The sequence below is a fragment of the Balaenoptera physalus genome, assembly GCF_965194825.1.
Source record: "Balaenoptera physalus genome assembly, chromosome: 16".
NCBI classification, from domain to species: Eukaryota; Metazoa; Chordata; class Mammalia; order Artiodactyla; family Balaenopteridae; genus Balaenoptera; species Balaenoptera physalus.
Genome location: NC_138898.1, coordinates 91,179,865 through 91,207,655, shown reverse-complemented (window position 1 = coordinate 91,207,655; position 27,791 = coordinate 91,179,865). Strand labels below are relative to the sequence as shown.

Here is a 27,791-nt window from a genome sequence, read left to right as displayed (position 1 = left end):
TGTTTTTTAAAATTTGTTTATTTTAAAACATGAAACCCAAGCTGAATAGAAACCACAGAAATTACATTGACGAGATTTTTAGTATTTGCCAAGAAAAATAAAGCCCCCAGAGAAATAAAAATCAAACCCCAAACCCAGTTAAAAAAACAAAAACAAACAGAAAAACCCAGAAACACAGCGACAGCACATACAGCCATGGCCCTACGGAAGTTGGAGAATGCCAAGCGGTTCAGGCCTCAGTTCCCCGCTCAGGACGCTAAATCCCCTTGTGGGTGGGATGCAAGGGCCAGGAGAGAAACCTGGGAGGGGGAGTCTTAACAAAATTACTTTGAGAGATATATTATATGTAACAAATATAAAGTGGTGCGGCACACAACCATTATGGTTAAAAAAAAAAAAAAAAAAAAAAAGCCCGCACAAGAGGCCCTGGTCCCCGCTCGTCCCCCCATTTGGGGCTGCCACCCACGCACCCCTCCCGGGCTGGGCGGGGGTCCTGGGGTAGGGAGGGAATGGAGCTTGGACTGGGATTGCATAGTGAGATGGGGTGGGTGTGGAGGGGCATATAGGATCAGGGCTTCCCATCAGGCCCTACCGCACCAGGCCAGGGGAGCTGGGGGGGCGTGCATCTGCACAAGGAGCCCCATCGGCGAGAGACCGGACTGGAACCCCTCCTGCCCTCCTAGCTCGTCAAGGGCCTCAGGGCCTCTCCCTCCCATCCACGTGGTAGAGGACCACCGCCCAAGATGCTGCAGGGCCTGCGAGGGGCAAGAACCACAGGTGCAGGGGTGGGAGCGGAGGCGGGTAAGTCACCGGGACGGGACTGGTTAGGAAACGGCCTGAAAACTTAAAGAGCAAAAAGAAAACCAAGGGCGGGATGTGATCCCCCTCCAGGAGCGAGGCTTGGCCTTGCACCCCTTTTAACCTCCTCCGTTTTCCTTTCTTCCGCCTCAATGAGTAGAAGGAACTGGGCGGAGTCACAGATGGGCGGGCAGACACGCACACGCCGCACGCACGGAGAGGCCCCGAGCGGCGCAGGTGCGCGGCGCCCAGCTCTCACGCTATGTACATTCACATTTCGGCGGCCCCGCGGGCCGGGCGGCCTTTTGTGCTTCCGAGCGGCGCCCTAGGCAGCACAGCCGGCGCCTCCCCTCTGATCCGAGGCCGAGCAGGAATGCTCCGCCCAGGCGGTGGAGCCCAGAGAAAAACTGGTCGGTTGGGCTGTGGCACCGCTGTGTGTGTGTGTGTGTGTGTGTGTGTGTGCGCGCGTGCGTGTGTGCCCAGAACAGCGGGGGGCCTGGAGCACAAGGTGCCTTTCAGTGAGGTTTGGCCGTGTGCAAGGGCTCAGATGCGAGGCTGCGGGCCCTTAGGCCCACCTGGGGCACCCCCGTGTTTGCCCACTCACTCCCCCAACCCCATCCAGGGCAGAGGCTGCCCCAGGAGCGGGGGAGACGTGACCTAGTCCCAGGCCCACCCACGCTTTTGGTCCCAGATACCAGCACAAAGAAGGGATCACAGAGGAAGGTGGTCTCTTCCAAGCCACCCTAGGGAAGGGGTGCCCTGCCGCTCTGGGAGAAAGAGCCCCCCATGTCTGTAAACTGCCGGGCCGGCTGCTGTCTGCCCCGGCCTGGGCCCTCGTGTGGCTGCCAAGTGGCCCTCTGCTGCCCCTGGACTGACACAGGGCAGAGCCTGCACCTGGCCTCTCTTGCTTCAGGCTGGCTGGGCAGGGCTGGGACTGGCAGGGCACTTCCCAACTTGATTTGGGGGTAGCACCCCCATCTGCGGCAGGAAACACAGCAAACATTGTACACTAAGCCAAAAGCACCTTAGGGAAGCCTTGTTCCCACTTCACAGGTAGAGAGACTGAGGCCACAGGGACCTCAGTCCTACAGCCCAAGGGACATTCATTCCTGAGGACACGGTCCCCTGGCGCAGCGCCTGCCCAGGGAGGGGTCTCCAGGCCCTTGGGCTGCCTCTGTCTTCGACCCCCCCAGCAGCGCCACGAGAAGAAACACCTTCTCCAGCCCGACTCCCAGCCGGCTATCCTGGGCCTCAACTCCGGCCTGGACTCGGGCTTTGGGTTGGCCGGGGTGCGCTCTCTCGGAGGCTGGAGTGAGGTCAGTGGTTAGTCCCAAGAGGGGCAGCAGGGGCCGAGGGCACATTCACAGCCAGCTCGGGTCCAGCCCCCCAGCCGGCTCTGGGACACTGTGCCTGTCCTGGATGGAAAGGGAACCGAAAAGGGGGTGCCACTCGGCCCGCCACCCCGCCTGCCCTAGAGATGACAAATGTGGTTAGTGCAAAAAACGAACCGGATGAAGCTGTCAAGTCTCTGGGGTGGGGGAGGGGGTCTTGGCACCAAGAGGGCGGCCAGCACTCGATGAGCAGCCTGGGCTCCGCATGGCACCTGCTGTCTCCTGCCGCCAGGGAGGGCTGGGTGCCACAGGCTGGGTGGGTGCTGAGGGAGAGAGCGCTGCTGGGAGGGAAGCAGAGAAAGTGGGGACCCGATGCAGAGAGCCTGGGGTGGGGTGGGGGGCGAGGGAAGGAAGGAGTTATAGATGCTGCAGAGGCATGTGAAGGCGCCACAAGAGGGTCTCCACGCGTGGGAGACAAGCAGGCGGGTGGGTCCGCACGGCCGTCCCTCCAGATGCCCAGCACACAGGGAAGCGGCGTGCTGCCTACGAACTAAGAGGTGAGGCACAGAAGCGTCAGGGCTGGGGGGGGGGGGCGGGGCGGCTGCCAGCCGAGGAGACTGCAGGTGTCCGCAGGGGCAGCACCAGCACGACGCATCTGGCCCAGCGCAGGGCTCTGCAAATCCCCGAATCCTCGGAGGCAGAGGGGCGGGGGGCTGGGGGCCAGGAGGGCCCGGGCGTCGCTAGCAGCACCCCCAGGTGTCCAGGCGTGTGACCCGAGGAGAGGGTGCGGGCCCAGAGTCCCTGTGTCGCCACCAGCAGGAGCCTGCCAGGCATCTCCGTGCCCTTGCAGGAAGGGGAGGAGAGGGGCGAGTGGCCACAGAGGCGCCGGCAGCAGGCCCGGGGTAGGTGCGGAGGGTGCGGCAGGCAGCCGCGGGTGTAAGCAGCAAGGCTGGCACGGGGAGGAGCGGGGCGATTGGCACGTGGGGCGGGTGGCTGTCGGGCGGTCTAGTGCCCGCTGCTGCTGGAGTTGGGGCGAGGCTGGCTCGTGGCGAGGTACTTGGCTCTCATGCTGGAAGTGTACTGCAGGGAGACAAGGGGAGGGGGCAGGTGGTCAGCAGGCACTGGCACAGCGGGGCAGGGGCCTCCATGGGGTGAGCCGGAGCACCCCGGGGTGGGATGGGGCAGACCACACAGTGGCACAGCTGACAGAGCCCTGGGAGAAGGGGCTCTGGGAGGGGCCAGCTGGTCCAGTGCCTGGACTCCTGAGCCCTGGCCGGGGCTGGGGGCAGTGACAGCCCCAGGGGGGCAGAGGTCTGGCCGCCCACTCCCCAGGCTCAGGACGGGGACCAGCGTCCTCGCCCAGTGAGATGAGCACAGCAGCGCCTGCTCCCGACTTGGGCATGTGGCATTAGGCCAGGCAGCACTGTGCCCGCAGCAAGAACCAGAGCTTGGAGGCTCCCCACTGCACCCGACATGCCTCCTCCCCCCACTGCGGGATCCTGGCTGGGCGGCCAGAAGGAGCGTGTGGGCTCAGGCTGTGTCCAAGGCACAGACAGTCCCCAAGGGCCCAGAGCGGCAGGCACCACAGGTCACAGGAGTGAGGAGGCTCCACAGCTGCTCTGCCCCGTCACCCCAGGGACCCCGAAGCCACAAAGGCCCCTCAGGCTGGGGTGACGCTGCCACCCACTCGGATGGGAACCAAACTGTGGGTTCCTTGTGGGTCACAGACGCAGGGACAAAGGCAGCTGGGGACGGGGACAGCCAGCACATCTCGGCCACTCTTGTCCAACCTGAAGCATGAAGGCCTCACTTGATACACATGCATGTGCACGTGTGCTCACAATGAACACACGTGGAAGAGACGTGTGCTAAAACCAAGCAGTGTGCAAGGGGCCACACGCCCATCCGGGGGACAAAAGCCAAGGCACGTGCCAAGGGTTGCCAGTGGGAAGGAGCCTGGCAGGCTGACCCCACAGCCACAAGCCCCCAGCAATCCCTGGGGGCTCCGAACCCGAGGCCACCCACCACAGTGTGCAGATCAGGACAGACGATCTCCCCTGGGCCCCGAGAGCCCCCCCAGGCCTCCTGGAAGGGAGAAGGCTGTGAGCGCCCGTCAGCGGCCACAAAGGCGAGCTGGGAGAAGGACGAGCGCGCACTGGGAGCCACGTCACTCCAGGGACATGCAGCACGGGGCGGGGGACGGCGGGCAGCAGCCCAGACCCCTGGCGAGCCCGAGCAGGCGTGCGGCGCGGAGTGAGGAGGGCCGCAGCGGCTTGCGTGCCCCTCTGCACGCACCTGTGTGCACTTCCGGACACGTGGGGCGGCCCTTCGAGGGCCGGGCCTGCTGGCGCACCCCAGGGCGCCAGGCACAGGCTGCACGCGCACACGGTTTTGGGTGGCTGACTCGCTGGGAGGTGACAGATGGGCAGTGGCCAGCTGCAGCTGGGCCAGGGGTGAAGAGGGGGCTCTGCAGGGGCTCACTGCCCCTGATGTGAGGGTGACAGCCCAGGGCCAGGGTCTCTGTGGCTGGGCTAGGGGCCACAAAGCCCACCCACCTGCACTGCCCCAAGCTGGCCCCGTAGGCGCTGAGCCGAGACAGCACTGGGACCTGTCCGACAAGCCAGCACTGGCGATGGGCTAGCAGTGAGCAAAGGGTGTGAGGCACGGAGGTGTGGGTGCGCAGGCGGTGCAGGGCATGGGACCCAGGTGGGTCAGTACCTGTCACTCTGAGGACACAGCCACCACAGCGTTCAGGCACTGTTCATGGGCTTAAACTGCCAGCCCGTGTGGCCGCCAGAGTCCAGGGCAGCCAGATAGCGCTAGGAGGGCCCGGGGTGGGAGGAGTGCAGGAAAAAGAGAGAGAGAGGGTGGCCTCAACGCCAGGGTGAGGGCCGGCCCACAGCAGGCCTTGGGTGCAGACCAGAGTACCGACAGGAGGGTGGCCCGAGCATGACACGGCCTGAGAACCCGCACAGCCTGGGCCAGGGCCAGGTCTGAGGCCAGGGCACCCCAGGCCGGCTCTGTGCTGCAGGGCACGACGGGGCCACCCCACGTGCGGGCGGGTATTTCTGAAGCAAGGTGGCCCTCAGCCTCTCTAGCCCTGTTCCTTGAGGCCCACCACCTCCAGGAAGCCCTCCAGGGGCCCCAGCCTCTCTACAAGCTCCTTTCCCACCCTGTCCCCTTTTCTGTGTCTCATTCCCAAGACCAGAGGGGACACCAGGCACAGATGGAAGAGCCAGGAGACGAGACCTGGGTTGAGTCCAGGAAGTTGAGGGAGGAAAAGAAGAGGAAGCAGGGCTGGGGTGGGAAGAGATGCACGGGCCTTCGCAGGGGCTTGTGAGCTCACCCAGCCCCGTCTACACAGGCCAGATGCCTGCCTGAGAGCCCTGGCTGGGATCCACCCTCAGCCCTGGCACTGAAGGCTCGGGGCCGCCGGCAGGGCCTGCACTGCCTGTGAAGGCCACAGCAGACACGAGGCGGCGGGGCGGGGCCCCTACCCGCCCTCCGGCCCCAAGACTTACTGAAGGCGGCGGGGACTCGCGCCCAATGAGAGGGGTGTTCTCACAGCGGGGATTCTGGAAATTGGCATTCTGGCTCCTGAGGTGAGAGGCAGAGGGGGCTGTGAGTGACCACTGGCCATGGCAGGCCCAGCCCTGGGCCAACAGGGCCCATTCTGGAGCTAGGAGGACTCCATCCATCTTCCCCAGCACTCTGCATACTGCCCGCCAGCAAGGGCCTGGGCTCCCGGGAACCCGGCACACGGTGAAGGGCTCCGAGCAGGCCCATGCTGGCCACCTGCCAGCCTCAGCCCGGCCCCGCCGGCTGCCTGCCCACCACGTGGCCAGGCCCAGGGCCCTTGGCAACGTCATTCCCCGCACGAAACACAGACCCTCCATCTGACAGAGTGGCCTCCCTGTGGCCTCGACCCAGGCATGTGGGAGCAGCAAGCCAAGCCCACCCAGAGCCCGGACAGCCCCCGGGGAGGCCCCTCCGCCATTCAAGGCCCCACCCCCTCTGCCATCCAAGGCCCCACCCCCTCTGCCATCCAAGGCCCCACCCCCTCCGCCATCCAAGGCCCCACCCCCTCCGCCATCCAAGGCCCCACCCCCTCCGCCATCCAAGGCCCCACCCTCTCCGCCATCCAAGGCCCCACCCCCTCCCCGCTGCAGCAGCTCAAGTCCCTGCTCCCTGCAGTAGGGCTGCATCCCCACTCCAAGCCACGGCAGCCGTGCATGCCGGCCACACTGAGTCCCAGGCAGCCTATCCCAGGGCTCGGGTCTGCCGTCCCAACCTGGGCTGCCCCGCCCGCTCCCAGCACGACTCACTCACATGTACTCGGTGACCGGGGCGTTGCTGACAGTGTGTGCCGCGGCCGGGATGCTGGTCTCGCTGCCATAGCTGCTGCCGCAGCTGTACAAGCTGGGCATGTGGACGCGGTAGAGGCTGTCGTGTGCCTGCCTCGGCCCTGGGGCGGCCTCCTCCTCCCCATCCTCATCAGGGCCCCTGCAGGGACGGACCCAGCACAGGTTCAGGCCCTGACGTGAGGCAGCCAGCCACGAGACCCACAGGGGGTCGGCTCTTGTGCAGACACAGCTGGTTCCAATCCTGGTTCTGTCACCTACCCACCATGGGACGGTGGGTAAGTCACCCGGGGACACCAGGGAACCTGCACCTCAGCCTGCACACACGGACACCGACTGTCTACCAAAAAGAAGGGACAGGGCCCCTCCTGGGGGAGCACAGAGGGCCAGGTGCCTGGAAAGCGGGGTGCTCTGGGGCTCTGCCGTCCCAGCCCGCCCCTGGGGGGCCTGAGCCCGGTCCTCGGACGCTGCTGCCCTCTGGCTCCCTGCCCTCCACGCCACCCCGGCTGCTGCAGGGCGAGGCCAGGCCTCTGGCGCTCTGGTGTGTGGTGCCTCACACGCTGCCTGGTCTGGATGGGACTTGGGACTGGCTGCCTGGTGGTGAGGGTACAGGCCAGCCAGCCCGGGGCTCACGTCCCACCTCCCCACCACCGGCTGGGTGGCCTGGAGCAGAGGGTCCCTTCGCCGTGCTCCTCGCAGTGAGACAGGTGGGGCTGCAGCAGCAACTGGCCAAGTGCCAATTCCCAGCCAAGCCCAGGGCCGAGCGCTTGCAAGCAGTGGTTCATCTAGTGTTCACGTCACGCCAAGAGGATGTACTCTTCTAACCCCCATCCTACAGGCAGGGAGACTGAGGCCCAGAGTGGTTAAGTGACTTGCGTATGGTCACCCAATAAGCAAGGGTACAGCTGGGATCTGAATCCAGGCCATGAGGTTCCAGGGATGTGCTCTTAGCCACTCCCCTACAGCTGCCATCTTTACTACCGCCCCCATCACCACTCCCATGAGTACCACTGTCGTCACCATTCTCACCATCTCCAGCATCACAATCACCGTATCACCTCCACCACCTCCACCACCACCGTGACTAGCATCATCGTCGCCATTACTGCCACCGCTAGCAGCAACACATCCCAACAGAAAATAACAGAGTAGAAGTCCAGACAAAAGGAAGAGATCTGAGCCGGGCTACTTGCCAAACAAGCTGGGCCACCAAGAAACAGCCACAGTCCAAATGGGAGGGGAAGTGGTGGGTGTGGGAGACACACCACAGGGGCTCAAGGAGGGCGGGCCTGGCATACCCATGTACCATTCAATCCAGTACTGACTGGGGAGACTGAGGCAGGGGCCACCAGGACCGCCATTTCAAAGATAGACACAGTGGCCCATGGGAGGTAGCTGCCATCCTGGTCACCCAGCTGAGGGGGCCACGGAGGTCAGGGCCATGTGGGGCACTCCCTGCGGAAGCTCTGAGTCCCCCAGTCAGCTGGTCTCCCCCCTCAACAGCATTGCACACCTGCCCTGCCCAGGGGTGGGGGGACGGATGAGACATCCTGAGCCCAGCCAGTCAGAAGTGGGGAGGGCTGTGGGCACAGAGGCAGCACCAGCAGGCAGGGGACCCGGTTCTCCCTGCCTGCTCCGGACTCGAGAGTGTCGCCTGGACCGGGAGCGCCTCTGGGCTGTTGCTACAGAGGCCCCGGGAGTGTCAAGAGGTGAGGAGGCCTTCGTCCCTGTCTCTTGGCTACGACATGGGGTGTCCAGAAGGCACAGCCCCCGGTGCTGTGTGGCCTGGGGCAGGTTCCAGGAACTCCCTGAGCCCCTCACCTCTTCTGCTGCCAGGTGTGTGGGACACTGCAGACGATGGAGCTGAACATGAGGGCTGTGACAAAGGAGAAGAGAGCCAGGTAGATGAGGCCCTCGACGCCATCATAGCAGAACCCTGTGAGGGCCTGCACGTAGTCCTGAGGGCAGGCGGGGATGGGGACGGGGACACAGACACCGAGAGAGAGAGAGAGACAGGGAAGCACAGGGTGAGATGGAGTGTGCACAGGAGCCCCCAGCAGCCTGCACCGCCCCCGACTCGAGGCTGGGCAGAGGCCCTGTGACTGCTCCCTCTCCCTCCCCCACCCCTCTCCTAGCTGCTCCCCTCCCCCACCCCTCTCCTAGCTGCTCCCCTCCCCCACCGCTCCCCTAGCTGCTGCCCCTCCCCCACCGCTCCCCTAGCTGCTGCCCCTCCCCCACCGCTCCCCTAGCTGCTGCCCCTCCCCCCACTCTGCTCCTAGCTGCTCGCCACTGCTCCCTGCCGCTCCCGCGCCCGCCCAGCCCGCCCAGCCACGGGCCGGCTCTAGCAGACGGCTCTCACCAGGTGCAGGCTGCGGCAGTCCACCAAGGCGGTGAGGTGCTGCAGGTTCACCTCCGTGCCGTTCAGCACCTCCTGGACACGGAGCAGGGGGTCCTGGAGGGCGTGGACCATGCAAGGTCAGCACAACGTTCCGGAAAGGGTCCTGAACCAGCCACAGGCCTCCCTCCACCCCACACCCTGCCGTCGAGACCTTGACCCCCACAGTCCCACCACAGGCCCTGGCTTTGAGAAAGGGGGACCCCCACGTCTGTGCCCTGGTCTCAGGGGGCTGCTGAGGATGTGAGGAGGACGGCGAGGAGAGTGGGACGCACAGCGCCTGCCCAACGCGGCCGCCGGGGCGGGGCCTTCACTGCAACGGGGGAGACAGCAAACGCCCACATGTCCCCTGACACGGGCCTGGTTCTTTTAAAAGTCACGTTTTAAGGAACAGTTTAAGACAAAGGAAATTTTCAGGATATCTTAAGGGACAAAACATTGTCCGAGATACTCTGTGCAGAGTGAGACTGGTCCTATAGTGTGTGTGTGTGTGTGTGTGCGCGCGCACGTGAGTGTGTGTGCATTGTAAAACCTACCCAAAATCCTTGGGGACGTGAAGGGAAGGATGGCAGGTGGGAGAGAGGGCCAGACCCCCCAGCAGGGTCCCCCGGGAGGCAGCCTGAGCAGCGTGTGCACCCCACCTCCCTTTCGTGATGAGAAGAGGAATCCCGCTGGCTCCACAGGCCACACCCACAACGCCTCACCTTGGCGGCCGGCTGCTCCCGCGGGACGGTCTTCAGGAGCTCCGCCACCACGTCCTGCATCTCCACCAGAGCCTTGTGGCTGCCCGACAGCTTCTGCTCACAGAGAGGCCGGCTGATCCCAGCGGGGGCGGGGCAGCCGTCTCCCCCTCCCCGAGGTCCCCGCCCACACACGCGCACGCCAGCTCCAGTGCCTTCGGCTTCTGCCGGCCCAAGGGGCGTCCAGCCTGTGAGGCCACGAGCTCGTGGGGTGGGATGGCTGTGCCTGGCAGTCTGCTCTGTGGGCCTGGGGGACACCTTTCCTTGGCCCCCCGGATGACCACACACCCCAGAGGCAACAGTGATAATACAGCGTCTTTAGAGCAGATAAACAGTCCTGAGGACCCCAGAGGGCCACACAGTTACGTGGAATGACAGGCAGTGGGCTACACGGCTTCCCTTCAAATTGCATCGTGACAACATCCATCCACTTATTCCACAGAGCAGGCACAGGACCCCTGCTTCCACAGCGCATCCCTGGGCCCCTCCCACACCTGCCACACAATCGGCTTTGCCCTACAGGGATGGCTGGGGCAGCCTGAGAAATGAAAGGAGTCCCAGGGGTTCGGGGGCATTAAGCAGGCCACCCCAAGAGGCTTGTGCTGAGGCTCTCAGGGTGGTAACCCCGGGGGCAGTTAGTAATGTCAACGTGGCGTTCGCCCAACTGCCTCCCGACAGCTCCTGGGGCCCCAGGGGCCTGACGAGGTGTGAGAGTGGGCCTCGTAGTCTGTGGGCACCTGGGGGCGGGGGCCGGGGGACCAGACGCTCTGCGGGGCCGGAGCAGCTGAGCTCTCACCTGCTGGAAGGGGTTGGCGGCGCGGGGCGAGCAGGCCAGGTAGTACTGAAGGATGTCTGTGGAGAGAGGTCAGGGCGGCTGAGCCACTCCAGCCGTCCGCGTGTGCCTGTGTGCGTCTGCATGTGATGTGTATCTACACGTGCATGTCTATATATACGTGTGTATGGGTGTCTCCACACCTGCGTGTATGCTGAACATACGTGTGCTTGCTTGTATATATTTTTTATGTGTATGCACGTATCTGCACGTGTGCACATATACGTGTGCACGCACCTATCTGCATATATACGGCTGTGTCTGCATGTCGTGTGTGTAGGTCTATCTGTGAACACGTGTATGTCTGCACACATGGGTGTCTATGTGCACGTCTGCATATGTGTGTGTGCATTCACACGTGTGCACCTGTCTGTATCTGTGAGCGTGCAGGTGTGAGGGGGGACATGGTCTCCAGGGAGCCTGGGGCCAGGGCCCAGACCCTTCTGCTCTGATCCATGTCCCTGAAAGGTGCACAATTCTCTCTTGGGGGGCAGCCTCATATCTCCCCTCCCTGGGGAGCAGCAGACAGGGCACTGGGGGTGGGCAAGGAGTCAGAGGTCACCTGGGCGGGCATCTGCTCCCAGGCCAGTTGGGCAGAACAGTTCTTAGGCCAGAACGTCACCCCAAAGAGGGGGCACGAAGCCGGGGCGTGCAGGTGGCCTGCACATCCCCATTAAAACAGGTGTTGATTCAGCGTCCAACGTTCAGAGATGGGGATTCACTTATAATTCTGATTTTGAAAACCTAAGAGATTCAAGCCCAGCCAGAGCTGGGGAAGAAGGCTTGGACCCCAGCTGCCTAACACCCGCACCCCCCCACCACCGCCCCGCCCTGTGCTCTCGGGTCCCTTCTTGGCGGCTCTCTGGGATCCAGCGCACGATGCGGGCCAGGAGTAAGGTCCATCACGGCCCAGGGCAGCCTCTCCGCGCCGCACCCATACCTGGCCGTCAAGATCTGGGTTCCTACGGAACTTATGTCGGAACTTAAGAACGCCCCATACTTGACTTTCGCCCCCTGTCAACGGAGCCAGCACAAGGCCTGACCCAGATGGCCTGTGGCCCCGCAGGCAGGAGCTGGCACTCACGTGTGGCTGGGACTGCTGGGACACAACTGCAGACTCACCCCCGCTCAGCACTGAGCGCTCCTCCACCATCCTGGTCACGTAGGTGTCGGGGTCCACACAGAAGTCGCTGGAGCCCTGGGGTGGGTGCCGGCAAGGAGGATGGGATGACTGAGCTGGGCGCCCCCCCGCCCTGGACCCCTCAGCTCTCGGGTGGAGCCTGGCCCCCCAGGGCCTGCGTTTGGCTCAGGAAGGTGGCGTGAGTCTACGGGCGGCGGGGACTGACGTGCTGTGTGCCCGTGACAGGTCCCCAGGGGAAGAGGGGAGGGGCGATGAGTGTGGCATCCCCCACCCCTCCCCCCGTGCTTGGCCAGCAGACGGGGATCACCTGTCCTCTCCATCACCTACCACAGACACGGCCAGCTCCAAGCCCAGTGCGCCCCAGCTGATGATCAGGGCCAGGACCCCCAGCAGGCAGACCCTTGGGGCAAAGAGAGTCAGTCAGCACCCTCCAGGCCGGGGTGAGGGCTGCACCCCACGCCAGGCTGGACCCGCAGACAGGAGGGTGGGACAGGGCTGACTCAGGGGACATGGCGCTGCAGGTGCCCCACCCCCTCCCCCTGCCCCGAGGGCCCACAGACTCACCCGACCAGGATCCCCTTGGAGCTGCGGATGAGGCCGACCAGTACCAGGAGGCAGATGGCCACGTCGAGCAGCAGCAGGCCCAAGTAGCCAAGCCACCTGGGGGCACAGCGTACACATGGGCCGGGCATAGGGGGCCCAATCCCAGGGCAGGAGAAAGGGGGTGCTGGGGCAGAGCCAGGCAAGCAGCCCAGAGGAGCATCCACAGGCAGTCCTGGGATATGGAGACTGCCCTCATTCTTGTAACGTACGTCCCCATGGGGGACTCCTGCCACAGTGACCACCAGTGGCCCCAGCCCCTCGCCCCAAAAGACCTCAGGCACTGGGAGCTGGGCGCCGACTGGCCCATAGAGACTAGTGGGAACCGAGCGGGGCAGGCAGGAAAGAGGGCCGCACCTGTACCAGTCATAGAGGTCCACTTGCTCGGCCAGCGCCTCCAGAGACACGGCTGGGTTCCTCCAAAATGGGATGGCAGCCGTGTAGCCCAGCAGCGTTTCGAGCAGGCCCTGCAGCCGCTGGACCGCCCGCAGGGGCTCTGGCCGGGCGGCCAGCTGCCGCTCCAGGCTCTGCAAGCTGGGCTCCGCCGAGCGGTTCAGGGCAGCTGCGGTGTCCCACACCTGCGCCAGGTTCGGGGTGGCGTGAGCCGGGTCACGGGCCGGCCCCCACACACGCCCACGCCTCGCTCCCACACACTGGGGCACACGCGCCCACACGCGGTTTAGGGGCAGGAAGAGAGGCCCCCTCCCATGCGGCCACTCACGCGGTCCTGGACCCCCGCCACCGTGCGGTTGGCGTGGCGGAGCGAGTAGGTGGCCCGATGGATGCCGTCACTGGTCTCCCCGTTGCCGTAGAACCCCACGGCGATACCGGCGCTGGGACAGGGCGGGGCCGCATGAGGGCACAGGCCTGGGAGCCCAGGCCCGCTCCGCCCCCACTTGCCCCGCCCCCGCCCCCGGCCGGTCCACCCGGCCCCTCTCCCTCTCGGCCCAGTCACCCCTCCATCCTGCCCGCCCCTCCCAGTCTGGCCCCGCCTCTCGCTGGCCACGCCCCCACCCGGCCCGCCCCGCGCGCTCACCTGCAGACCAGAGTGGCGATGATGACGCACCAGGCGGTGCAGCAGCAGTCGGCGTCCAGGTGCTCCTCGCTCTTGCGCCGCCGGCAGCACAGCCAGAAGGAGTAGACGAGCAGGAAGAGGAGGTCCAGGGCGAGGCAGGCCAGCGCGGCCGCCCCCAGCAGCAGCAGCGCCTGAAGGAGGTTGGGAAGTGGTGCTGGAGGTGTGGACCCCCGCCCTGGCTCTGCACAGGCAGGAGGGTCTGACAGGACCTGGCCACCCTGGCCCACCAGCTGGGTGGGGGAAGGGAGCGGGCCCAGGGTGCTGGCTCCAGAGCACACCTCGTCAGGGTCCCAGGGTGCTCGCGTCACAGAGGGGACTCCGAGGCCAGTGGCGGGGCGGGGGGGGAGGGAGAGAGGGAGGTTGTCCAAGGTCACACAGGGACACCAGCCAGGCCACAGCAGGGGGTCTCCGGTGGAAATCAAGGGCCGTCAGAGGGACAGGCGCCAGCCATGGGGGAGGGAACTCACTTTAAGGGGCCTAGTGTCGGCCACAAGCCCCGCCCCCCCCCACAGCAAATACCAGGGTGCGAGGAACAGCACCGTCTCGTGGGCTCTGCCCTCACAGGCACAAGCCGGAGACCAAGCACAGCGGCCGCAGGCCCTGCCGCTCCCTTCCGCGCGGGTCAGCGGCAAAGAGTGGATGGGCCCCTGCCGCCCCCGCCTGCAGGCTGCGCCCCTAAATCCTGTCAGACCACGCCACACGCCTGCCTGAACATCTCCACCAGCAACGAGCCCCGATTCACCAGCCTGGCCCCCGAGGCTCTGCGAGCCCGTCCGCCAGCCCCAGCTCAGCCGTGCGCTGGCAGCAACCGCTGCCCCTCCTCCCCCAGCCGGAGCCCGCCTACCACGGTCCTCAGGCCGGCAGGCCCACCCCACCCACCTCGCGCCACCTCCTCTCCTGCCTGACCCCCCCCAACCCGCCCCCACGTGCGGAACACAGCTTGCTTGGAGCTGATGCTGAAATCAGTGCATCTACACGCATCCCCTCAAGGAAACCCCTTGGGGTGAGGAAGCCGGGGAATCAGGCCCAGGGCAGGTGGCACCCACGCTGGGGCCCTGAGTCCACCCAGCCTGGCGGCGCACGAGGCCAGGGCTCACACGGTCATCGGGGCTCGTCAAAGAGCTCGCGGGCCTAGACCACCGCCCGGGTGGCGCCAGGACGACCCAGTCCCGTGCACCAGATGAGAGAACGAAGGTAAGATAAGCGTCACTGGCCAAGCAGGATCCTAGCACCTGGGGCAAGGCCGGGGTGGGGCACAGCTGGGCTCACCGCTCGTCTGGGAAACGTGTCAGGTGCCAGGGCCTGGCAGGCACCCAACAGGCATAGCCCCCATCCTCGGGGCTGCTAGGCTGGTGCAGGAGGCAGGGGCTGGGGCCTGCCGGACGTGAGCCGGGCCATGAAAAACAGAAAAAGCAGAACAGGCAGGAGTAGCAGGGCAAGTCTGCAAGGGCACATCCTCACCCAGCAGGTCAGGGAAGAGCACTCTGGGCAGAGGCTACCGCAGCTGCCAGTGCCCAGAAGGTGCTGTGCCAGGCCTGGGCACCCGGCAGGCGCACTTGGATCTCCTACAGCTTTGATTTGGTTTGTTTTTTGCTGTTGGGTTCTTTTTTTTTCTTTTTTCCTTTTATGGTTATCTTTTTTTTTTTTTTCCTAAACCACGAACCGTACTACCTTTATAATTAAAACACGAACCCAGAAACCTGTCAGTAGCTCTTTTCAGCCAGCCGTGGGAGGCCCCTGGCCTGCTCCCAGCTCTGCCACGTGAGAGCCGGTGCATCTCCCGCAGGCCCTGCTTCCTCTTCTGGGAATGTGACATTTCCCAGTCCCTCCCAGCTGTCACGTGGGAGAAGGGCCGGCTTATGGCGATGCTGCAGTCCCTGCTGGTGCCCAGTCCCCCAGGAGCAGAGGTCAAGGGGAGGGACACCCCAGGTGTCGCCACCAGGAGGCCGAGAACCGCCTGCTGCCGGACAGAGGTGTGGGGGAGTGGCTCCTGCCCAGCCCAGAGGGGCGGCTGGTCTCGAGGGGAACCAGAGGGCTGGGGTTCGAACGCGGCTTTGCCTGGTTCTAGGATGTGACCGTGAGTCAGTGGCCCTGTGCCTCAGTTTCCCCGCGTATAGAACAGGGCCAGTGGCGTCACTCCCTTACCTAGCAGGGCTGCTGTGAGATGAAATGAGCTAATACCCGTGAAGACTTAGAACAGTGCCTCCGTGGGGAGCCCTCGGGGTGCCTCTCCCAGGCCAGCTCTACCCACGCAGCCGGGTGGGCTGGGGACAGGGAGCCGGTGTCCCAGCTGCTGCAGGGGAGTCCAGATTGCTCACGGACAAAGTGAGCGTGTGCACGTTCACGCCCACACACGCGTATTCATGCCCACACGTGTTCACATGCTCACTCACACCCACACACGTACACTCACACACACATCCTGACGCTCACGCACATGCACGTGAAGCTGCCGCCGCTGAGCTCCCAGCAGCAGTGCCAACAGCAGCCTGTGGCTGGAAGCTCTGTGGTCTCGGGGGGGCAGGCGGGGAGGGGTTCCCAAGCACCTGGGCATCGGACCCCTGCCAGCAACGGGGAGCGGAGAGAGGCGTCAGCAAGCCGAGGGCAGCCTCACACACAGGCACGGCCACCTGCCTGGGGGCCCTGAAAGTCACAGCCCTGGGGGAGGAGCCTCCCGTCCCACCCCTGCCTCACCCCTGCCTCACGGGCTGAACAAGTGACTGAACAAGTGACGGGCAGGGGCAAGGCAGGCCCAGCGCCGGGGAGCCCCAGGTCCAGGGCCTTAGAGGGTGAGAGTGCGTCCCGGGGCTCCTCCGGGAGGGGTACCTGAGGGCAGGAGAGTGACTTCCAGAGGCTTCCCTGAAGGCAAGGACAGGCAGAGACCCACGTGCTATATGTCACCCCTTTAGCCCAACACACAGGAAGCCAGGCGTCCGGGCAGCTGGGGTTCCGCCCCCTCCCCTCCTGTTCTGTCTGCCCAGCTCCAGAACGCCCTTCCTGACTGTGAGGACAGGGCCCTATTTCCACCATTTAAGCGCTGGGTCTGTCTGCCCACACCTCCCCTAGGGGGTGCTGGAAAGGCCTCGCTGAGCTCATCAATGTAGCTGGGGTGGTGCCCCCTCTGGCCCTGAGGCCTGGCCCACAGTGGACACTCAGAAACACGGGGCCCCTGCCCCCCACCCCAAGCTCTGACAGGCTGGGGCAGCTTGCTCTCTGGCAGGACGGCTTCCTCCTGGACGGGGCCAGCCTTAAACCTGGACCCCACTGGGCTGCTCGTGGCCCCTGGCACAGCCCCAGAAGGCAGGCTGCGGGGCCTACACCAGGACAGCCTCACTCAGCCCCCTGGAGAGGTGACAGCACCCTCCTCCTGGATGACACAGGGTCCCAGCCCACTGCTGCAGACCAGCAGAGCCCACGTGGGGGCAGGAGCCAGGCCTGGGGCGCACGGCAGCGGGCAGCTGCTTCCTCCCGCCCAGGGGCCCGGGGGGCCTGGCCTGACCTCTGCCCTGGTCCAGAGAACAGCCTTCCCCTGGCATTCCCGTGGCGGCCCCGCCTTCCCTTTCAACAGCCTGGCGTCCCTTCTGAATGGGAAATGTTTGATCAGCATCTGGGCTCTGACCAAATGGAATTTTCCGTCTGTGATGGAAGTGATGTCAGCACTCAGTCAGGCGAGACAAGGCGCTGGGGCCTGTATCCCGACCGCGGGCCACAGCGCTGGCCGCCCGCCCCCTGAGCGCGCCTCAAGCGCTGCGCTGAGGACTCGGCGTGGACACACGTGCGCTGGGCTGGGGGGGCCCTGTCCACCCACCCCTCCCGGCCCCACGGCCGCCGTTTCTCAGCCCTAGACCACCGCACCCTTCCCAAGACCCTGCAGCCCCTGCCGTGGAATGTATCCACTGAGGAGGCCCCGGCCCGGCCCTGTGTCCACGCGCTCCCCCCAGGCCCTAAGGCCCCCAAAGTCCCCACCGGCTCTGGAAACACCTGATGAGCCAGAGCTCAGGGTCTGAAGCTCACTCCGTCCCAGTTCCGGCCCAGGCCCACATCTGAGGCCTAGCAGGGGACCCAACAAGTCCCTGGCCTCCAGCAGGTCCTGCCAGCCCCAGCGAGGGGACGAGGGACAGGGGCCCGAGGGCAGAGGTGGTCTCTGTGTGAGCCTCAGCGGGCTCCCTGTGCAGGTGGGTGGTCCCAACAGGGTGGGCGGATCCCCAGCTCAGCCTCAGACTTGCCGGCAGTCCGGCCACAAGGGGGTTATCCAGCCGGCCCTGTAAGGGGAGGGCCATGGTGTGTCACCAAATCTTACTGATAAAAGCCCCTGCAGCAGAGGCTCAGCCCCATCGCAGCCGGGAGGCCACAGCGTGAGACAGCACGAGGCTGCAGGCCTGTCCCCTCCACGACCTGCTGCTGGCCCGCTCCGCCCGCTCCGCTCCTTCGGCACAGCCCGGATGTGGGCTGTCAATGCACGGGTACGCGCACCACACAGCGCCGGCTCGGGCTGCACCAGGAGGCCCCAGGCCACCGGGCCGGCAGGGCCACGCATGACCCTGGGGCAGCACCTCCACGTGTCACCTGCACAGGCAGCTCCAGCTAGGCGTTCTGGCAGCACGTGGCACGGAAGCCTGCGAGGGAGCACGCCACACGCGGGGAGCACATCAGAACCACGGACACACTGCCTGCTGAACACGCACCCCTCCCGGCAGAGCTGCCGCCGTGCCATTAGCAACTGACCCCGAGAGCTGGCCTGTCCACTCAGCCCCTCTGCGGGCCACCACAAGCCCACGGCCAGGCTGGGGAGACACCGCCCCACCGGGAGACCCTCACGGAGGTTCTGATGGGAAGTCTGGGCCTATGGCTGCCCCAAGCACAGCGCCAGAGGCCGCTTCCCGCCACCCGGCCATCCCAGTGGCGGGCCTCCTTGTGGGAAATCACGTGCACCCAGGCGCCGGCGCTGGCATGGGGACTTGGGACCAGCAGTCCAGGGGTGACTTGGGTAGGCTCCGGGAGATCGGGCCCTTCCTCCAGGTCATGTGCTAGTGGGGTGGGGCCGGGATCCCAGCCCAGGGGCGTGACCGCAGCCTGAGGTCCCACTGCTGCCGGGCGGATGAGAGGGACTCGGGAGGGCTGTGTGCCTGCCAGAGCGGGAGCCCCCGGAGAAGGGCTGCCCCCCGCCACTCGGGCCCTGCCCCCCTCCCCCCATACCAACTCTCCGGGAGTGGTGGCCTGGCCAGCTGGTAAAGAGCAAGGCTCCAAAGAGGAGGCAAGTCCAAATTCCACCAGGGACCTGGAACCTCACCAGCCCACACTCCTGTGTCCTCACGTTGGTCACACCGGCCTCTCTGGAGTAGCAGGCCGGATTCACCACGCACAGGGCTTCCGGCCCGGAGCTGGCCCCAGACTGAGGACCATTAGCACACACGGTGTCCATACTCAGTGCCAGGCCTGGCCCTGGGCACGGGAGGGCATGGGACCCGCAGACACAGCTCCTGGTGGGCTGCCATCTCCCAAGACCCCAGCAGTGCAGGCCTGGAAGCACAGACTGTGGGAACCAGGGAGATCGGGGGAGGGGTGCAGAAGCTTCAGGGGGTGCCCTAAACTGCCATCGCAGGGTCAGGGGGTGCCAGCAGGGCATGGTGAGGTGTGGGGTGAGCACTCCCAGAGAGGGACAGTGTGAGTGAGGGCCCAGCACCAGGTCCAGGCTGCAGACCTGCGTCCTGGGGGGCCCCGGCAGCTGTGACCAAGGCAGGGGTCAGGCCTGAGCCTGCAGCCCCTGACAGCGGAGCGGGGGCTCCAGTAGATAGGGGTGGAGTGGGAAGGGGGAAGCCATGGACCCCTCCAGTGCCTCTGGGGCTTGCCCACCCCAGCCCTGGGGCTGCCAAAGGCCCTTCTCCAGAGGAAGAGACCAGGTCGGGGCGTCCAGGAGGCTGGCAGGGTCCCACACCCCAAGGCACCCTCTAGGAACCCGGAGATGTCCTGGCTGGAGCCCTGGGCCTGGGAGAGGAAAGGGGAGGGGCACCAGGCTGAGCTGCTGCCACAGCTCCTACGTCTGGGGTCTCCCGCTGGGAAGGACGCACCCCACGTGGCACTGCTCCCTCCCCTAGTGCCGGCCCTCTGCCTCAGCACCCACTGTAGCCAAGTTACACACACGGCCTTGTTGGTCCCCAGACCACCCAGGGCAGGGGTGGCACCCATCCTCCAGGGCAGGGGTGGCACCCATCCTCCAGGGCAGGGGCCTGGGGCCAGAAGGGACACCCAGGGCCCCCACACTTGAGTAATGGAGACAGGGTGTGAACCAGCACAGGCCTCCTGAGGAAAGTTCCAGAAGAGGCCCCTCACCTCCTGGGCCAGGCTGGCTGGGCGCTGAGGGCCGCGGAGCTGAGCCGGTTGTGCAGCCGCTGCTCCCCACCCGAGCGTACTTGGCTGTGGCTCCCAGATGCTGGCCAGAAATTAAGAACAGATTTTCCACCGAGCCAGGCTTGGGTTTCATGAATTCCATGATGGTGAGCTCGTGGCCATGCCTGGAGAAAGCACAGCCAGCGGCCAGCATGCAGGAGCCCGGGAGGGGCCCAGCTGTCTGTCCAAGTCCCCTCGCCCTGAGGTCCTAGGTCCAGGCCACCAGGCTGCACACGGACACGCTCCAGCTGCGCCTCACATCCTCACGGGCACACCCCACCCTGCCCCGCCAGGAATCACCGGGACACAGGCCCAGCGAGGCGGGACTTGGGTGAAGCCCCAGAGAGAAGCTCTGGTGGGTCACCCCCCAGGCCCAGCACTCCCTGCTGCCCTCCAGGCCTGTGGGCCACGTGGAAGGACACCGAGGCCCCGCTCTCCCGCCGCCCGCGCCCCGCCTGCTGGCGGAGGGAGCAGACACCAGAGAACGAGACGCCGGCGCGGCCCTCGAAGCCGCGAGCGTGTCTATTTCGGTCCCGGTGCCCTAACACGTCTCCAAGCATGACACCCAGAAAACTCTGCTCTTCACCAGCCTGTCTGCAAGCGCCTCTCCCCCCGCCGCCCCTGCGGGCGCACGCGACAGACCTCAGATGTAGCCAGGAGCTACCAGACGGGCGGTCACATCATCATCCAGACCAGAGCCCAGCCCAGGGCTCATCTCCACCCGGGGGCATAGCCCAACCCGACTCGGGGGTCAGCAGTCTGGAGGGCCCCTCGCAACGGTCAGGAACCCAGCCCAGGGCGCACGGGGCCAGAGCAGGGGAGCCGGGGAGCCGGGCAGAGTGGCACCGCGCCTGGCGCTCTTCTCAGAGGCAGAAGCAAGGGGCCACTCAGGCTTTGGGCAGCCCGGCCTCACCCCGTGCCCTCGGCCAACACAGGACACGCCTGGCCCTAGAGGGTGCTGCGGACAAAACCAAGTGCCCTTGGCACACCTACCGTTCAGAGCCCACCTGCCCCTCTGAGGGGACCCAGCCTCAGCCAGCCGCCTCCCGGGAGGGGGAGGGGCGCGCCAAGCGGGGGCTGCAGCCTGCGTGTGTGCAGGAGCCCAGCGGCACATGAAGAGCCCAGGCCCTGAGTGGGGGGCAGTGTGAAGGGAGGCAGCGGCACCCCCCCAGCAGCCCGCCCAGCCCACGTGCAGACCCCGGCACCCCTCAGCTCCGCCAGGCCCAGCCCAGGAAGTCGCTCAACCCTCCCCTGGCCCTGCTCCCTGAGGGCACACCGGGCTCCTGCCCCGACTCTGGACAAGAAGCAGAGCAGCCTCAGGGCCAGCTGGCACCGGGAGCGGGCCCTGTCCTGCCCCTGACGCTGGGCTGGAGGCCTGGAGGCCCGCTGCAGCCTCCAACAGCCCCGTCCGTGGCACGAAGGGCACCCCCTGCCTCAGCAGGTGTCCGCGGTGCATGGGCCCCTCGGGAGTCCAGCAGGGCAGGCAGCAGACCCAATTCTGGGGCATCTGCATCCCCTCTGCAGCAGGGACCCCCGGGCAGGCCTGGGACCTTAGCCACGGGGGTCCTCTGCAGAGTACCCCCCACCTCTGGCAGCGTGTGGCTCCCCGCTCTGGGCGACACTGCCCGCCCGGTGTGTGCCACGAGAGCCTCGCCACGCTGAGCTGCAGCAACCCGACCGGGGACCTGGGTCCTCACCCCCCGCAAGATCCTGCGAAGCCCCTGAGGGCTGCCTGGGGGCCGTGTGTGTGCCCGGCCCAGCACAGGGCTTAGGGTGGGCTCCCCGCAGATCCCAGGAGGCAGCAATGGGCACAGCCAAGCGCTCCTGGGGCCTGCTGCACCCGCCCTCTGTCACGTGCCCCAGTTCTTCGGGGGCCACGTGGGGCACTTTCTCTCTCTGTGATCCAGGCCCTGGGCTGCAGATTCGGTTCTTCCTCGCCAGCCAAGGACTCAGCAGAGCTGCCTTGGCCAGTGGGGGTCTGGTGCCAGCACCCTCTGAGCCTTCCTGCACTAGCACCTGCTGGGGGGACCAGACTCGGAAAGCGCACAGGGGCTGTGGCCGCAGGCAGGGCAGCGCTGGGCTGGAGCTGGAGCCTGTCCGTGCCTCCCAGCCCACTGATGCTGGCTGGCCAGGGGCCTCAGTTTCACTTCTGTAGTGTTGCTGTTTGGCTTCCCAGAAACAAACAGCTTACAAAACAAACGCCATGAGCCTCTTCGCTAGAGCAGCTGTAGCTTGGGGGTCAGAGCCACAGAGCACCCAGCCCAGAGCCTGAGCAAGAGCCCCTGGTCAGAGCCAAAACAGGAGCCCTCCCAGCTGTTTTGTCCCCCAGGCAGGGCAGTACAGTGCTGGGGACAGAGCTGGTCACCGCATCTTCAGACCCGAGAAAACCAGGAGCCCCAGAAAGGCCCAAAGATGGCGCCTGGCGGCGCAGAGCCCACACCAGCGCCAGGCAAGAGTTTGGCCCCAACACCTGCCCCTCAGCGGGTGTAGACCTGGTGGCAGAGGCAGCCAGCAGCCTCACCTCCCAGCCGAAGGGCCACGTGACAGTCGGTTCTCCCCAGCGCCCGGACACTGGCTAAGAGCGAAACTGACAAAGTTGATTTCGCCCAGCAGGGGCTTCCCTGCCCCCCCTGCACCCTCACAGCTGCTGTCCACGCAGGGCGTGCTCTAGAAGCTTCCACGCAGCCCCTCGGTGTGCTCTGTTACGTTTGGCACGTTTCTGTCACTTGGAGCCTTAGAATCCTGACTGGTGTCGTGGGATGCTGGGCAAGCACCAAGAACCACGGACCAAGGACATGGTCCAAAAGACATGATGTTTAAAAGCTGGTGACAAATTCTAGTCTTAGGTGGCACCCCTCCCCGGGTATAAGCGCATGGACAGACTCCAGCAAGAGGGACTTTTTTTTCCTGTCCCCACACTCTTTCCTATTTTCCAAGTGTTCCATGAATGTGTCTTACTTTCATAAACCAGAAGAGAGGCGATAAATGCTGTTTTTAACCAGAGAGAATTTCCTCCTGATTGTGGAGATGGTGCCAACGGACAGCCTCACTCACAGGCACACGCTGACCCTGCTTGAGTCACAGCGTTAAACCAGGGTGCTGTGGTCTCTGCTAGGAGACTACTGGCTCCTGTGGGTCCTGCCTAAGTGGCCTTCCAGGCTGGCCTCACACAACCCTGGGCACAGAGCACTCCCCAGCTCTGAGGCAGCGTGTTCAGACCAGAGGGACTCCCTTATTTTGGGCTGAGGCCCAGGCTTCTCTCTGCCTCAGGGCCTTTGCATGGGCAGTTCCCACTGCCTAGAACCCTCTTCCACAAGGTCTCTTGCACAGCCACCTCGGTCTTATCTTTAGGGTCTCGATGGGAACATCCGAGCACTCAGGGCTTTAATGGGAAACGGGCCCCACACACTGGGCTGACGTGGAAGGTGAGTTGGTGTGCCCACTGCACGCCAAGCTCCAGGCAGGTCCTCACCTTCTGGTCGTTCACAGCCTGGCTCACCGCCTCCACGGCAGGCAAGGTAGCGCCTCCTACAAGAAGCCTTCCCTGACTGTTGGACTTCCGCAGGCCTAGTCCTGACCTGATCACAGCACCACCATACCAGGCTGTACTGTCCTCCAGCTCACAGCTTCCAGTCTCCCCTTAACTGGTGGAGACAGTGAGCGACAACGAGAGAGACTGAGGGCAGAGAGTGAGTGTGACCTCTGCCTCAGGACACCAGGGGTGTGGGAGGCTTGGGAGGGGGGAGTCGGGAAGGGCTGGTAGGAGTTAAGGGGGCAGATCCCGCCCCCAGGTGAAGCCCAGAGAGGTGGATGGACCCACCCAAGGTCACACAGGTGGGAAGCTACAGAACTCGAGCCCAGGCTGGGCACCCCGCGCCAGGCACCTGCACTCCGGTCTGCGGAGAGGGCTCTGAGACTCTCCCCGACCCCCCGCCTGCAGCCATGACAGCCCTGACCTTCACCATGGAGGACACATTGGCCTCAAGCCACATCAGGTCACAGGCTATGCAACCACCAGGGAGTCTCCTCCCTCCTCTGGGCCTGCGCCCCCTCCCCTGTAAAGCGAGCATCCCGCCATCAGCTGCCCCAGGTTTGGGGAGCTCCTGGCATGCTGGCAATAGCCCAGTCCCGGGGGGAGCCAGGCCGGCAGCCAGGCAGGCAGGTGCGGGGGTGGGGCGGCACAGAGCAGACCCCAGAAGCCTTCTGCCCCTTCCAGCACCTGCCAGCCTGCAGATCCCATCAGGCCCCACAGAACCCGCAGCAGCACCCTCCTGCAGTCTGTCGATTCAGCAAACAGCATGAGCCCCCAGGAGACAGAAGTCATGGCCAGGGAGCCCCTCCTCTCCAGGGTGGAGGCCTCAGGAATACAGAGCCAAGAGAAATCACAAGCCTTTAGGATGCAAAACCCGATCCTTGGTCTTGCAGAGGCTCCAAGTCCCTAGCATAGGGCCGGCCAGGGCTCTGAGAGCCCACAGAACAGCCTCCAACAGCACCTAATCCCTCAGTCACATCCCCTGCAGGGGGCCAGCCGGCGGGGACTCAGGAAGCCCCTGTCCCCCAAGGCTGACTCTGGCTCCTAGGGGGGCAGAGGCAAGGGGCCTGAAGCAGGATTCCGGCCCTACCACCCACTCGCTATGTGATTCTCAGCCAATCTCCTCTTTAAGCCTCAGTTTGCTAATCTGTACAATGGAGACGACTGTCCTCATCTTCCAGATTTGTGTGCGAAAAGGCTAGTGATAGCCCCAAACAGCACCCCCAAACAGGGTCTGGTCCATGGGGTTTCCAGTGGGTTTCACCGGGCTCCCAGCAGTGGGTGGTGGGGGCAGGAAACAGCGAAGGTCAACAGCTGGTCTCCCTGGCCATACCACCCCTCTACTCCTGCATCAGGCCTCGCCTTTCCCCTGGGCGGCCTGGGAAGCAGAAGCCCCTCCCCAGCTGGGCCCAGCCCACATGGGGGGAGAAGACTGCTAGGCCCCTGCAGCCCAGGTGGGTGCCAGACACAGACAGGCTCCCAGGCCAAGAGGGGTGTCCCAAATCAGGAGGATACGGGGTCCACCACCCACCAGCGGGATGAGAGCGGCCATCCCCCCACAGCTAGGAATGCTCCCCCAGGGGAGGCAGGAAGAGGCCCTAGGCCAGGGCCCACGCCAAACCATCGCCCACCCACCCAGAAAGGGAGCTCTTTGGGCTGCACACCCAACACAGAGCAGGAGCACGGGGCCCTCACCTCCCTACCAGCCCTGCAAAGAAGGCGCACCAGCCCAGATTCAGGAATGAGGCAGTGAAGGCTCAGAGAGGTCAAGTGCTTGCCCAAAAGCACCAGCACAGGAGGGCAGGGGCAGGACGACTCCCAGGTCCGGCTAGCTCCACAGCCCTGAGCCAGCAGCGAGGTGGGAGCCAGGCTGCTTTCCACACCGTGAATTATTCAGCGGCTAATTCTGCTCCGCGGGGAGAGGAGGAGAGAGGGTGAGTCAGAACCTCCCCCGCGGCAGAAACCAGGGCCCTCTCAGGAGCAAAGGGCCCTGCGGGAGGCCGGGCTGAGCGGAGAGGGGCCTGGCCACCACTCCTGACGCCTCCACGGGCCGCAGGGGCCGCAGGCATTGGCCCCTCGCTCACTTCCCACCGCATGTCCGGGAGCCTCGGAGGGCAGGAGGGATGGCAGCCAGTTCAACCGTGGTGGGCAGCATGGGCAGGTGGCAGCCCACGGGCCAGCAGGAAAGCTCCACGTGGGTCACAGACACCCCGGGTACCCCTGGAGCTTCAGAACTGACAAGTGGCAGAGAACTTGCTAAAGCAAGGTACATTGTCCTGTTCTGTGGAAGCAGGGCCCCGGGGATAGGTGTGGCAGAGCCACCCCAGGTGAAGTTCCTGGGGTGCACGGAGGAGTGGTGTTGCCCTCACACTGGTCAGCCCCCCAGGGCTGGGCTTCTAGAACACGGGCATCCGGTTTTATAAGAATCCTGCTGTCCCTGGGTGTGCATGGGCCAATCCCTAGGCCCCTTTCTAGTCTGCTTAGAGACAGATCAGCAGGGCTGGGGGACCGGGCACCACGTGAACACTGAGGCTGGGGCGGCAGGCTCCCCTGCAGAGCTGGGGTGCTTCCGGTTCTCCACCTCTGGACAAGGGAGACCAAAGAGGAAAGAGCTCTGAACTGGAGAGGGGTGACACGGTCCACGGATACCGGACTCCCAGGCCATCTTACGAGCAAAGTCGTTCCCACCCCACCCTGGGGCTCTGTATTCATCACCAAAGAGGAACTCAGAGGTGTTCTGGGTGACCAGGCACCCCAGTCACTGGGTGTGTGGAATCCGGATCCCCAGGCAGGAAGGAAATGTCCACAGCCGGGTCCCCTGCCCTGCACTCAAACAGCAGTGGCTCAGTGGCAGGGGTGGCGCTTGGGCTTGGCATGACCCCAGACCTAGGGCTCCACTGGTACAGTCTGGTTACTCGGGGAGAGGGCTGCGAAGGGTCCGAGCCGCCCCCCAGCTCTGCCCAGGCGCAGCCCCTTTCCAGCCTTCCAGACTGAGGCCAATCTGGCGTCCCTGGGGCCAGGCCTCCCTCCCTCCCTCAGGACTACAGGCAGCCGGGTCTCTGGGCAGGCACTGTGTGTACATCCCACAGCTTGGCCGCCCAGCACGGGGTCATTACCAGCCAGGGAGGGCTGGCACCTACCCAGACCACTCACCCACCAAAAGCTTGGCAGCGAGTAGGATTCCCCGGCTGGGGGTGAGGGGTAAGGAATCCCCACCTGGCTTCACCCAATGTTCTCAGGCATCGGCTGTGGTCTCAGGGCCCTGGGTCCTCTGGGTAGGGAGCTCTGCCTGGCAACACCCCCAGGCCGCCCCTGGTCAGGGGCCTTAGCAGGCACCGACAGCTGGCAGAGGGGTCTCCATGGAGGGCAAGGAGGCGGCTCCTCCTAACCCCAGAAAGGAGGCTCTTAGTGGCTCCGGAAGAGAAGGCTAGAATCTGCAGGGCTGTGGACCCTCCATGGGGGATGGGGGGGGATCCTTAGACTCTCAAGCAGGTGAGACCTGTGACCCAGCAGGAGGCTCTCCAGAAGAACGGGCGCTGTGACCCACGAGGAGGAGTGGGCCATAACCCTCCATGGAGGGTCGGGAGCCTTTAGACCCTCAAGGAGGAGGAGACCATGACCCTCGCGGAGGCGGGCTCAGGACCCACGGCGGAGGAGGGGGCCGTGACCGTCGGCGGGGGATAGGGACTCTTTAGACCTTGGAGAAAGAGGGGGCCGTGACCCCGCAGGGAGGGGGGCCGTGACCCTCGGAGTGGAGGGGCCGTGACCCGAGATCTGACCCCCGACCCAGGGGGCCCGCGTCACCTGCTGGTAGTCGGTGTCCTCGGGCCGGAACTGGCTGCTGGTGGTCTCCCAGTGCAGGTCGAAGTGGGGCAGCCGGTGCAGGAGGCTCACCCACCAGGGCGCCGCGTAGCTGACCCCGGCCATGGCGGGCCGGCGGCTGGAGCGCGCGGCCGCCGCGGGGCTCCCTGGCTGGCCTGGGGCGCAGGGATCAGGGGCCCGCCGACCCCGGCCTGGCCTCCCGCATCGCCCGCGCGCTCCTGGGTCCGGCCCGGCCCGGCTCGGCCCGGCTCGGCCCGGCTCGGCCCGGCTCGGCTGCGCTCGGCTCCGGTCGGCCGCCCGCGCCCGCCGCCTCTTTGTTCGCCGCCGCTGCCGCCGCCGCCGCCGCCTCCGCGCGCCCCCGCCCACCGCCCGCCGCCCGGCCCCCGCGCCGCCATTGGCCGATCGCCCGCCGGCCCCGCCTCCCGCACCCCCCGCCCGCGCGCCCCGCCCCGCCCTGCTCCCGCCCCGCCATTGGCACGCTGGACGAGGCTCCGCCCACGAGGGCCCCTTCCCCAGGGCGAGGGGCGCCTGGCGGGGAAGGCGCTGAGGACCCGCAATCCCGACAGCGGGCTCTTCGTCCCCTGCACGTGGAGCTGCGCTTCACCCGGGCGCTCGCTCGTTGGTTGGACCATTGCACGTTCACTGAGCTTCTGCAGGGACTGCCTGGAGGGGCCGGGCTGGCTCCTCAGCAAGCAGCCGCGGCTCACACGCAGACTGCGGCGCCGGGCAAGGGACCCAGTGGCCTGTCTGTAAAATACGGATGATTTGGAGGCAAAG

At 65.4% G+C, this 27,791-nt stretch overlaps 1 protein-coding gene across 1 annotated transcript; it reads right to left on the bottom strand.

The window, feature by feature from the left end:
- On the bottom strand, positions 1–27,358 carry TTYH3 (tweety family member 3). Its single transcript, XM_082430008.1, has 14 exons — positions 26,997–27,358; positions 13,235–13,404; positions 12,920–13,031; positions 12,556–12,776; positions 12,163–12,258; positions 11,926–11,998; positions 11,580–11,655; positions 10,422–10,477; positions 9,590–9,682; positions 8,850–8,942; positions 8,312–8,448; positions 6,459–6,632; positions 5,651–5,726; positions 1–3,209 (listed from the first exon to the last, which is right to left on the bottom strand). The coding sequence occupies exons 1-14, from the start codon at positions 27,117–27,119 to the stop codon at positions 3,135–3,137; spliced, it is 1,575 nt and encodes a 524-aa protein (XP_082286134.1). The 5' UTR covers positions 27,120–27,358; the 3' UTR covers positions 1–3,134.
- Positions 27,359–27,791: the final 433 nt, after the last annotated feature.